General features: G+C 38.9%; 1 protein-coding gene across 1 annotated transcript; it reads right to left on the bottom strand.

Annotated features, from left to right (window-relative positions):
- Window positions 1-2,125: 2,125 nt before the first annotated feature.
- cdt1 (chromatin licensing and DNA replication factor 1) lies at window positions 2,126-8,849 on the bottom strand. Its single transcript, XM_079362353.1, has 10 exons — window positions 8,231-8,849; window positions 7,905-8,057; window positions 6,730-7,019; window positions 6,406-6,600; window positions 5,631-5,776; window positions 5,302-5,402; window positions 4,957-5,145; window positions 4,202-4,372; window positions 3,874-4,075; window positions 2,126-2,472 (listed from the first exon to the last, which is right to left on the bottom strand). Exons 1-10 carry the CDS (start codon window positions 8,699-8,701, stop codon window positions 2,309-2,311), a joined length of 2,082 nt encoding a protein of 693 aa, XP_079218479.1. The 5' UTR covers window positions 8,702-8,849; the 3' UTR covers window positions 2,126-2,308.
- Window positions 8,850-11,549: the final 2,700 nt, after the last annotated feature.

Raw genomic sequence — 11,549 nt, 5'->3', positions numbered from 1 at the left:
GAGCATGTTAGGTGAAAAGCAGGCTCACATTTGTTTATAATCAATCTAAGGACTGATGCTGCAAAAAATGTTTGATTTTGGTTAATGGCGACAGGAATATTGTCCAGCCACCTGTCTAATGGTAATGGTCTGTCTAGTCTTTGTCTGGGACATACTGTGAATGTTACTCTGAAGAATACATGTGGCGAGAAGGCTGCGCGCAAAAATAAATGTCCCAAAACTATGCAATCTTTATGAACTCCTCAATTCTGAGATGGTTGAATATGCATGTATGTTTTTTTTTTTTTTTTTTTTTTTTAAAGATTTGTTTTGGGCCTTTTTGCCTTTAATGATAGAGGGAGGACAGTGGATAGTCGGAAATCAGGGAGAGAGAGTGGGGAGAGACATGCGGGAAATGGGCCACAGGCCGGACGCGAACCCGGGCCGCCCGCACGTGAGGACTGAGCCTCAATACATGGGGTCGCGCGCACTGCCGCTGCGCCACCGGCGACCCCGAATATGCATGTATGTTTGAAGAATTACATATCACAGTTTGTACAGCTATGAAGAAGTATTCACTAAAACATGTATAAAGGGATTGATAACTAAAAGTGTTTGAGAGAGGAAAAGACTCACTAACCCAAACAAGTTTGGAATAGTCCAATAGATCTAAAACCAACCTTTTGGGGTTTGGAACAATGTAAGGGCTTATGTTAATCTTACATTGCTTATTTCACATTGTCAGAGGACACAGAAAACCCATGAGGATGGTTACTTTGAACTTTTCTGAAAGAACTCTGAGTTCATCTTTACTCTTAGATTGTTTTTAAAGATCAGAATTGCATCCAACACCACCTCAAGGGAAATATTTCTGTCAAAATGTGTTAATTCAGAAATTCCTTTACAATAATTCATGCGTCATAGAAGCTGTTCTTCTGAGAAATGTCTTAAGTCTTTAGGATCTCGTATTTTTCAACATATCACATTTTAGAATATCCACATGCCCAGCAAATGATTTTCAGCGCTCTCCCAACAACTCTTGATATTTAAAAAAAAAAAAAGTATTGAGTTTCATTCTATTTAATGTCAGACAAGGCTCTGGGCATGTTCGGAGGAAAATACATTTAAAGTAACCTTGAAGTCAGAATAGGGAGCGGCATTAATATTGATTTGATTGTCTAGGTTTGATTTTATCTACCACAGTATATACAAGTATTTTCACACCATTTAGAAATTAACCAATTTCTATTAATGAAACGCCGACTTCATATTTTTCGTATAGTAATTTAAATAGTAAAGTGATGTGTACTTGTTGGAACATACTGTCTCGACAAGAAAAGTTGACATTTAACTGTTTGCTTTGCAGATTGAGCACTAATCTGTGTAACCTCATAAAATAAACATTTACTTAGAAAAACAGATGCTGTGAAGAGCCTTTCCAAATTTCACATTTTTATTTTCCAGCTGAGGTCATCTTGGTCCCATGGTGTGTACTCGTGCAATTAAAAATGTTATGTCATGCATCTTGAAGAACAAATGTATTATTGCTGCATTCAACCAAACCTTAAATGCTCTTAATTTTACATTCTCATGCGAATGGGCTCCATCAGATGTACTGTCGATATCCAGGGTTTCGTTACCTGTTCATGCAGCGATTTCACACATGGATGGCATCGTAATCGTACCACTGCCCACAATGAAAGTATATCCTCTAAAACTTCCTTCCTCTTTTAAAAGACAGTTGAAAGGTCTTTGTGAAGGTTACTTTTAAAGCGTCACAATATTTTCCGCAAATCTTTGTACAACGCTCAAAGGTAAAAACCTTCAATTCTGGTAAAGAAGCATTCTAGTCCACCAAAACAAGATGTGGCAGTTTCTTTTTCTTGCGTTTTTCCCAGAGATGTAATCTTTTTTTTTTGTAAAAACATGGTTTGACCTCACTTATACATCATTACTTTTTTACGGATTGTTTTAATAAAATTGTGCTCATAGAAAAAAAAAAAAAAAAAGCAAGGATCCTACCAACACTTGTACTTCTCAAACATTACTGAACAGTGACCTTTAAAAATGTAACCATTCAGCATTAGCAGTTCTACATTGTAGAAAACTGACTCAAACAGACTGAGGCAAACCTGTTCATAAAAACCCAAAAGAGGCCAAAAGGCCAAACAACGCTAAGATCAATGGCAGTGTCTGGTTAAAGTGTCTCAACAGACGGGTCATAATGAAGGTTAAACCACCATGTCTTCAGTCCACCGTTGGCACAGAAATGAGAAAAGAAAGGTCTTCAGATCACTCAGCCATCATATCACTATCATCACACATGTTTTTAGACTCTCTCCTCTTCTTTTAGTCTGTTGCTCAGTTTGTCCAGAACAATGTTCAGCTCCATGGTCTTGTTCAACTTCAGGTAGAAGTCCTTCCTAATTGGATGAATAGTCAGCCAATCAGCTGCTTCTTCTGCCAGTAGACGTACATGTTTCTCCATTTCACCTGTTCAGAGAGGATAAATCATCAGTTATCTGACACTTAATTATAAATGAGATGCAAGTCTCGACCACAAAATAATTGTAAATGCTTAAAGAAAACCCTTTTTGGGGATTTTTGTCATTGTCACAGGTTAAACTCAGACTACAGGAGATTTCAAAATAAGACATCACACAGAGGGTATACATGGGTCCCATGGGGAACTGACTAAGGGCACAAAATGATTCAGTATATATAAGCCCAAAGCTCTTATAAGTCCATATTACTCTGCATAACAAATATCTGCCATAATTAAGCCACTCATTTGCGCTGAATTTCCTACTGCTTAATGTTGGTGTCCAAATGTATGATGCATTGAGTTACAGCATTGTGGAAGAACCACAAAATGCATATTGTGTAAACACACAGCGGGAGCTTCACGTTCACACAAATCACTGTTCTGCTCTGCCGACTAAAGGCTGGTTCATACAGAAGGATTTTTGAATTGTTGATTTCCCAAACCTTAAGACAACACATGGCGATAAATAATCGGAAGTTTTACAGTTTTGGTCGTACAGTGTGTGGTTTGCGGCCACATCAACACAAGAACCGATTTCACTGGCGAACATCCCCCGATCATATGGAAAATCTTGCAAAACCTCTCGAGATCAAACGTGATTCCAGAGGCAACAAACGGACGGAGAGGATGCAATGGGATCGTTTGTGCTGTGTTTTTATCTGAAAAAGCACGTTTTAAAAAGAGCCGTTGGTCAAAGGACGGAGCATGACCTGTACTTGCTACACAATGATATGGAGGCGAGTTGTTGTTGTTTTGCTCCCGGCATTTCCTTGCCACCTCCCTTTCTGATTGGCTACATTTCACTGTCAACAGACTCATGGTCGTTTTCCCCTCGGGTGACGCACACTATGAGAAATCAGGCCAAAACAATCCAACATGTTGAATGTCCCCGATTTGAGATCGGAGCGGACCCGACGTCCTTCCAATCACACGAGAGCAGTCTGAACACACCACACACAGCAGGATTATTTTATAAGATCATCTCATGATGATCGGGGTGTCCTTAAGATTATCAGAAGGGGAAGAATCGGGGCCAAAATCGGCCTAATTATCCTGTCGTGTGAACCAGCCTTAAGCTATTTTAAATTGCATCTTGTAATTGTTGCAACTATATGACAACCTCAGATTCGAGCTAAAAGGTGGAAAGACATGCCAACATTTACACACTGATGCATTACAATCAAAATGCCACTGTGCGTTTTACAATGCAGACGAGGCGTAATGGGCATAAATATTCGTCTTGAAATGGCAATGCCTAGTGTTTTTTGATCGTAACCTGTTTCTAGCCTTTTTAAATAACACAGTTAATGCAATGTCAAGGGTACATGTAATCTGCCGTCTAAACCAACCTGTGCTGAGAGCGGATCTGTAGCTTGACACCATCCGGTTACAGGCAACTTCCATTATTAGAGCTTGCTTCTTTTCAGATACAAAAACATTCCGAAGAATCCTGGCTAGCTCAGGGAGCCGTGACATCATCAACAGGCGCTCCTCTTGGGTGGAGTTTCGGGTCATGGCAGCCTGTAACTTCTGAGCCTCCTTTGCCCTGATCTAAAACAACAAGAACATCACATTATAAATCACATTATTATGTTCATGCCTACAAAACCTAAAAAATTACAGACATGTCAAAACCAGCCATCCCAGCTGACCGCCCCCTTCTAACAGTGTACATACCCTCTCCAGCAGAGACTGGGAAACTCCTTTCAGGGCTGTTGGAAGCGGAGCATTAGAGGCAGCTGTGGTTTGAGTGACTGTTTGTGACTGGTTCTGTGGAGATGTTGGCTCTTTAATTTTTGAAGCTGTATCCTGTGTCTTTAAAGCCAGCGAAACAAGAGCCTTCTCCATCTGAATGAAGCATGAGAACAATACAGGTTGCCTTAGAGAAAGATCACAGATTTTATCCACTAAATAAAATAAAGTATAGCAAAGAGTCTTAGCTCAAAAATGATTTAGGAATAATCTTAGAGCAACTGAACAAAGAAAAGACTTGATTGGTTAATTATGAATAGAACAGTAAGAATAATGAATCAAGCATAATGTGCGGAGTACAATCCATTAGGCACTTACATTACAACAAAAAATTACACAAACAATTTCGACCACGGTTTAGTTCCTGCTGTGGAAACATGTTTGAATGACAATACATTCTATCCTAACACCAACTTCAAAGTTACAACTATAAATATGAGACAAATAAAATGTCACCAGATAATAGACAGCCAGTGTTATATAAGCAAAACAAAATGTGCATTTGTTCTTCATGTTTCTCCCTAGTATGATGTCAAGTTGGCAAACTCTGTAATTTGAGTCCCAACATTTACTTTGTTTCCAACTTGTTCTTTTCCCCGCTTCGATTTCAGGGAGCCCATGCGTGATTATTCCCAGTCTCATTTGAATATTACAACAGCACGCAGAAACATTGTAAGTACCTTGGGTGTAATCAGAGAGCGAGCCTTGTCCAGCACCTCCTGAGCAGTGGAAAGTTTCTCAGTGTGAGGGGGCTGAGGCAGGGAGCTGGTTTGGACAGCTGGCACGGTGTCCACATTAAATCGAGGATGCCAGCGGGTAAGTTTGTCGTCTGGAACAGACACCGGAGGAACTAAGGAAGAGAGGAAGACCTGCAGACAGGAAATAGTTTAAGAACTACCAATAATGATAGAATCAAGCTCATATGTTGCTGACTTCCAAAGCTTGCACTGAGACTTTTTAGAAAGAGCCTAGTCATCTGCTGAAGCAAAAATCAAAATCAAAGCAAGGCTGGAACAACTGCTTACCTTATGATGCTGTTTGACGATGGAGACCAGGTTCTGGTGGAAGATGCGTCTTCTGTCAAGAAGACAAGAGGCTGACAAGAGAGGACGGACTTCATTCTGGTCTGAGGAGGAAACAGTGATGGGAAATTAAACATACACAAAAGAAAAAGAGCATACAAAAGGACATGCAATTAGCCCCCGCTTGCATAAAAGTAATGTTAAAACAAAAAATTATAATATTTAAAATTATAAATGAAATTATTAGATTAAATAAACCTTAAATAAACGTAGTTTAATACAACAAAAGAGGAAATCATGTTTTCAAAGCCCAAGAAAAAATGTGTCCAAACCAGAAGGAAGAACAGGCTCCACAGTTAGCTGGTGGCTGCCCTTTTTCATGCTGTTGTTGAAGGTTGGGATGTTCTTCTCCTGTCTTAATGTGTAGGCCTCAGGAAAAACTGTCTTTATCTGACCCACGTGGTTCTCCTCAAACCGCCTGCAAAGTGGACAAAGAAGGCGAGAAACAGAAAGAAAAGATATGAGAGGAATTCAAAGTGGCACAAGTAATGCAGCTTTTAAATGCACTGAAATGACGTAATGTATTAAGAGATGTGCAAGCTTAGATTAATTATCAGTTAAACATCATCACACTAGTTGGAATCAGCATTACTAAAGTCAAATGTTATGCTTAAACTGCAACACAGCCGTAACAATAGACTGGAAAAATCGACCAGAGCAATGTGTGACCAAATTCAGTGTGGATGTGGATTTAACCTGCAGGGAGGAGAGAAGGCTGGCAAAACTAACAATGCCTTCAACCTAACAAAAGAAAATTGTTTTCTATTTTTCTTACTGTTAGGGTAGTCGGGTAGACTGAATTTAAAGTTCATATTGAATTAAACCAACTAGAAAACGAATCCCCTAGTTCGAATGTTTGGTGTTAATGTGACACGAAAGACTTCTGATCATGTTAGGACTAAATGTTTCTACTTAGAAGATGTTTGTACATCAGAAAACACGATAATGGTGTGATTGTCCCCAATTCTCTATGAACACAAGTGCACAACTCAGTGAAAGCAAAAAGCAATACACAACTGAGGACAATCTCTTGGTCATTCAACCTACTTGTGCATCATATCCTGAACTCCCTGTTTGATCTTGGTGAAGGTAGCCGTCTCACAGCGGTTGTACAGCATAGCGACCACTGTGTCCATACTCCTGAACATCTCAGCCAGAACTTTGTACTGGTATGGCAGGGAAAGGCCTGGGGGAGTTGCCTGGGCAAGGTTGTGATATCGCTGGTATGCTGGCTGTTCAGTACTGAGGGTCAAGAGAGGGAAAAACACAGAGACTAAGCAAGAACATCCGTTTATGAAAATATGTGTACTACTGGCAGAATAGATACAAGAACAATTTAGAACAACTCTATCAGGATGAGGACATTCTCACCATTCCTGTGTCTGTTCCTCTCTCTGCTTGTTCTCCTCTGCCCCCCTCTCTTCCTTCCTCCTCTGAGCTTTAGCTGCAAGCTCACTGGCCCGCGCTACAGAGAACTTCAGAGCCTTCACTTCAGAGGTGAGGAGCACAGCTGTTTGGGGTGACGGGGGACGAGTGTTTTCAGGTGCTGGGCTCTCTGGAGATCCAGAAGGGGAGGGTGTGGCTTTAAAAGCAGCACTTGTTTGTTTCTTGATCCTCTGAAGGCGAGACTTGAGAGATGCAATGTCATCTTTGCACAGAGCCTAAAAGGATGGGGAGATTTTGTTACATTATGTAGAAGTGCAACAATATTGTGCTTATTTACCATCTTAACACAGTCAGACTCCAAGCAACCATATGTCCCATTATCAAATGTCACTAAATGTATTTTTCATTCCAAAAACACATTCTACTTTGTCCACACCTATGTCGATTCATGTCCTCAGTCATTCAACTGAATCTACTAAAACAATAAAATATGACACATTTGAGAGATTTTTGACAAGAATTGTTTTTCTCTTTAAGACTATGTAACAAAGGCCACTACAGATTTGAGTCTCATCGAAACAGGTTTACAATACAATTCTGATAAAGGACGCTCACCTTTGCCTAACAGATGTTAATTTCAGCCTGCATTCTGAAGCAGTCTTAACTAAACCACAGGTTTTCCTTACACCATGCATCATGATCAAAACAGTCATTAACACATGATTGGGGATCTGAACAGTACAACAAAACGTGTTGTTTTTTTACTTAGGTTGTGACAAGAAATGACACATTTTAAAGTTCTAAGTTCAACATACAGTAGTAACTTGTGCCTCACATTAAACCTACTCTTAGAGGGCTTGAATTATTTTCTTTGTTTATAAATATCTGTAAAGTCCCAGCCATGTTCTTATGTGATTTTTTTCCTCTGACAATATTCTCTGAGCAATATCAGCAAAGGAATGCATTTTATTTTCAAACTTGTAGAAGAATACTGACTGTCATGATGATCCAAATGTTCGGAGAGTTTGTTGAGCATGCTAACATCAAAAAGTTGTGGCTTTGTAAAATTTGCTCAACAATATGCCCACCTGATAAATTGCCTACAGTTAAACTAGGTTAAGCGTGTCCATTTTTCTAACTACGTATAAGTGACGACCCACCTTGCTGGCCTGCCCTTCACAGTTCTTGTTGATAGCCTCACCCTGCTGGGGTGGGCTGTTGATTTGTAAGTCGACATGGCTCTTTGCATGCGGACTGGGGAGGGCTGCTGGAGCTGACGGCCGCACGGTCACCTCACTGGGCCGGACTGTAGTCTGTACATAAACAACAGACAAGCCTCCGTTATCATGAGTGTTACACGTGTACTAAAAAGTGTACATTTTCAAATGTACGGCCGAGTGTTTGCTTATTCCCGTCCTTGTTTGAGCTACAGATTCAGATACAGCTGTTCTCTTTCGTGGAGTAAATTATTGAAATGCCACATTACCTGTGGTGTGTCCTGAGGTAAGACCAGTTTTTTCCTAGCCTTCTTTGTGGCTGATTTCTCCGGAACCTTGGGTTTGATGTCTTTGTCTTGTCGTCTTTTTTTGGCCGTGCTGTGGTCGGCAGTGGCTGAAAACACGGCTGACCCGAGGTCAAACTCAGTGTCCGCCGAGGTTCGCTTTGGTGTCCTGGGGCTGGAAGGAGAATATGTCTTTGCGCTGCTGCTAGCACACTCTCCTTTGTTTATACCCACTACTTCGTCAATAACTCGGACAAACTCCTCGTGGACGGATGAGGAACACAGCAAAACATCTTTGTTTAAAGAGGTTCTTGACCTGGTCCTGGCAATGTTTGTGCTATTCCGTGAAGATCCACTTTGGACGACACCGCTTGTACGCTGCTTAGTCGCTTTCACGGGACCGGCGATGCCTTTTTTTCTTTGAGAGAAGAAATCCGTCACCCGAGCCTGAGACATGTTGAAGCTCCTTGAAGTGATCCAAACCCGCTGGGGAAAAAAACTGAACGAGTATTACTTCAGTCTATCTCGAATATTATATGGTGTCCCTCAACAATGGACATCCGGTAATGTTCACATTTCACAGGAAAGAGAAATAAACTTTCGCGCGAAATCAACCAAGCCACGCCCAGTGCCACGTCCTAGGACAAATGTAAAAGGATTGGACAAACTGAGAAGTAGTTAAGCATATATTGTTTCACATTTTAGATTTAAATGTTTTTTCTTTGTCGTCTCGACATTGTGCCATATAACAGAAAATATCAAAGACTATGTACCCGTTGATTAATCTTGATTATAGTTTCTCGTACTTTTTTGTCTAAAAAAACACAAGTTACTACGACGACACTGACTGATCCTTATGATATTATCCTAGTGTCACAGGACGGATACAGAACTCGATTTGGTTTAATCGTTGATTATATTTTTTCTTCTGTGATAACACGAGGCAAAGACTGAATGTGTTACTTTGTGTGAGAACATGATTACCGGTAATCACTTTTGACAATTATCACCTGTCCTCACGTATACATGATCAATGACACAAAGCTGAGCTAATGGCTTTCCCTTTATTAACAAGCTGTGAAATGTCTTTATTGTGTTTCATTATTTTAAAGCCATCTGTAAATCAAACGTCTATCACGGGCTAAATAAATGAACATGTCTCAATTCTTAAACATGAATTTCCCTAAAAGAAACTAATGAAAGGAAGATAATAAATGGCATTATGATACGTTAAATTTAAATTTCTCATCTTTACATTTAGGTGTTTGATGTATGCCTAGCGAGATTAAAATTAGGATCTTCCATGAAAGCAATATGCCCAGTGTAAGGGATATTTTTTACTTTTCAGTAATCTATCTTTTTATCTGTGCACAAGTCTCTTGAAGAGTGTGATAAACTCAGAAAGGTATGAGTTACATGGCTTTGTGCTTTCTTTCTTTGTAAATTTATAGAACAGGTAGGCTACCTTAAACCCTAATAATAACTTCATTTATATTGCCCCTTTAGTAGGCTACACATTTCAGCAAGACAAAAGTAACATGAATGCTGTGTTCAAACACTTGTGCTAAATTATAGACTACATGTAGCCAACAATATACCCTATACTCTGTTCATTGTGAAAGATGGAAGGGGTCTTAAAGGAAAAAAAGTTATTCTTCTCCAAATGTTTACTAAAGAATGCTGCAGTGTTCAAAGTGCAGTGACAAATGTTATTTTGTCAAAAGAATCACTTCAAAAATACGTTTTACCTTACTTGTCATCGTGAAACACAACTTAAGATTTAACAAACTACATAAAGCTCCATTAATAGAATATTAAGGAAAAAGTCAAGATCAAAATGAGAAATATTTATGCAGTCTTAAGGAATGTGAATTATATGTGAAACTACAGAGGCCCTGGAGTACGCACACAGGCAGGCTATCTACATTTCATTTACTTTTTCTTTCAATGACGAGTAATTTAGTTGCTGGATTATCAGCAAAACTGATTTATTAACTTCATTGTCTCAGAGCTGTTTTCTCATTTAAGCAAAAGACAAAAAATAAAAAAACCTGGTTTAGATAGTCCAGACCACGACATGCAATGCTGCCATTGATCACTTATGATGTAAATTAAGCCTATTTCTACATTTGTATAGTGCTTTTGCAATGCTGGGAATATGAGAATATTAGAACAAACCAAGATGTATTGTGGAACTAATAAAAACATACTTTTTACTGTTTATGGAGTAAATAAAATGTATGGAAATGTATGTATGGTGTACTTAAGGCCTCCATGAACAACAGGCTTCAAAAACACTATGCCTATTAAAGCTTCGCCTGATGTTAAAATTCTAAAATATAAGATATAAAAGTTATAGACAAAATAATCAAAGGTACACAAATGATAGCCTCTAAGGAATAAAGATGATTGTAGAATTGTTTTTTTTGTTTTTTTGCTTTTCTTTATTTGATATAGTTTAATGAAATTCTACACTATCATTTTCATCCATATATGCCGAGTGGATGGAAAACATCACAATACTGCAAACCACAAAGAAAATGGAAGAAAGAAAGTGCATGTGTATGTTTACAGAGAGAGACTCTGACTAAGTTAAGATGAACGATGAGCTTACTTACTGAGACACAGCCAGGGCATGCTGTTATTAAGAAGTTAGTTCTTCAATCTGGTATAAGTGACCTAAAATCCTTCTTAAATGTGATACTTTTCCTGCTAGCTATCCACTTTTAAGCACATCCTTGGCCATAAGCCTAATTTCCATAACTTGTTGCTTTCTACATTGGAAGGTTACTCTTGTACTCTTGTAGTGTCTATGGACGCTTTGGTGAACAGTTTTACAAGAAGAAACTCACTAACATGCACAGAGCCATTCCAGATGTATAAACCAAAACTATTTATAAAGAGTCTATGATCACAATACACTAAGGAGGGGTCTGATTTCATTCTTGCCAGGATGCCGTTACTTGATACTTGAGTAGAATAGCCTAACCTCACATATATAGCAAAAACTTATGTGCTGATATACAAGTGGTCTCACACAAGAAGATGTCACACAGAACCTTTAATGGCTCTCAAAAAAAGTCAAGGGTTGTACGGGAAAACCATATGCATCTGTCACATATAGAACATTACGTTTATTTTTCTTTCATATTATTTAATAAATTTCAAGTCTTGTAGATTACAGTAGCCTACTTTACTTTTTATTTTGCATGTAAAATTCCTTCAAAAACATAGCAACACACATTGTCTCATTTTTGGTCACAAAACCTGAGAGAAAGCACATGAATAATGGATAAATAAAATG

Source organism: Symphodus melops, assembly GCF_947650265.1.
Source record: "Symphodus melops genome assembly, chromosome: 15".
Taxonomy (NCBI): domain Eukaryota; kingdom Metazoa; phylum Chordata; class Actinopteri; order Labriformes; family Labridae; genus Symphodus; species Symphodus melops.
The sequence above is the reverse complement of the archived record's forward strand: the minus strand, read 5'-3'. Positions and strand labels throughout refer to the sequence as shown.

What these genes read in the sequence shown, in the direction of transcription:
- cdt1 (XM_079362353.1), bottom strand. Translation starts at nt 8,701, where the DNA reads ATGTCTCAGGCTCGGGTGACGGATTTCTTCTCTCAAAGAAAAAAAGGC. An exon ending in GGAGCCTGTTCTTCCTTCTG is followed by an intron (nt 5,403 to 5,630) that starts GTTTGGACACAT and finishes TTTCCTCCTCAG; the next exon opens with ACCAGAATGAAGTCCGTCCT. An exon ending in CAGATCCGCTCTCAGCACAG is followed by an intron (nt 2,473 to 3,873) that starts GTTGGTTTAGAC and finishes CTCTCTGAACAG; the next exon opens with GTGAAATGGAGAAACATGTA.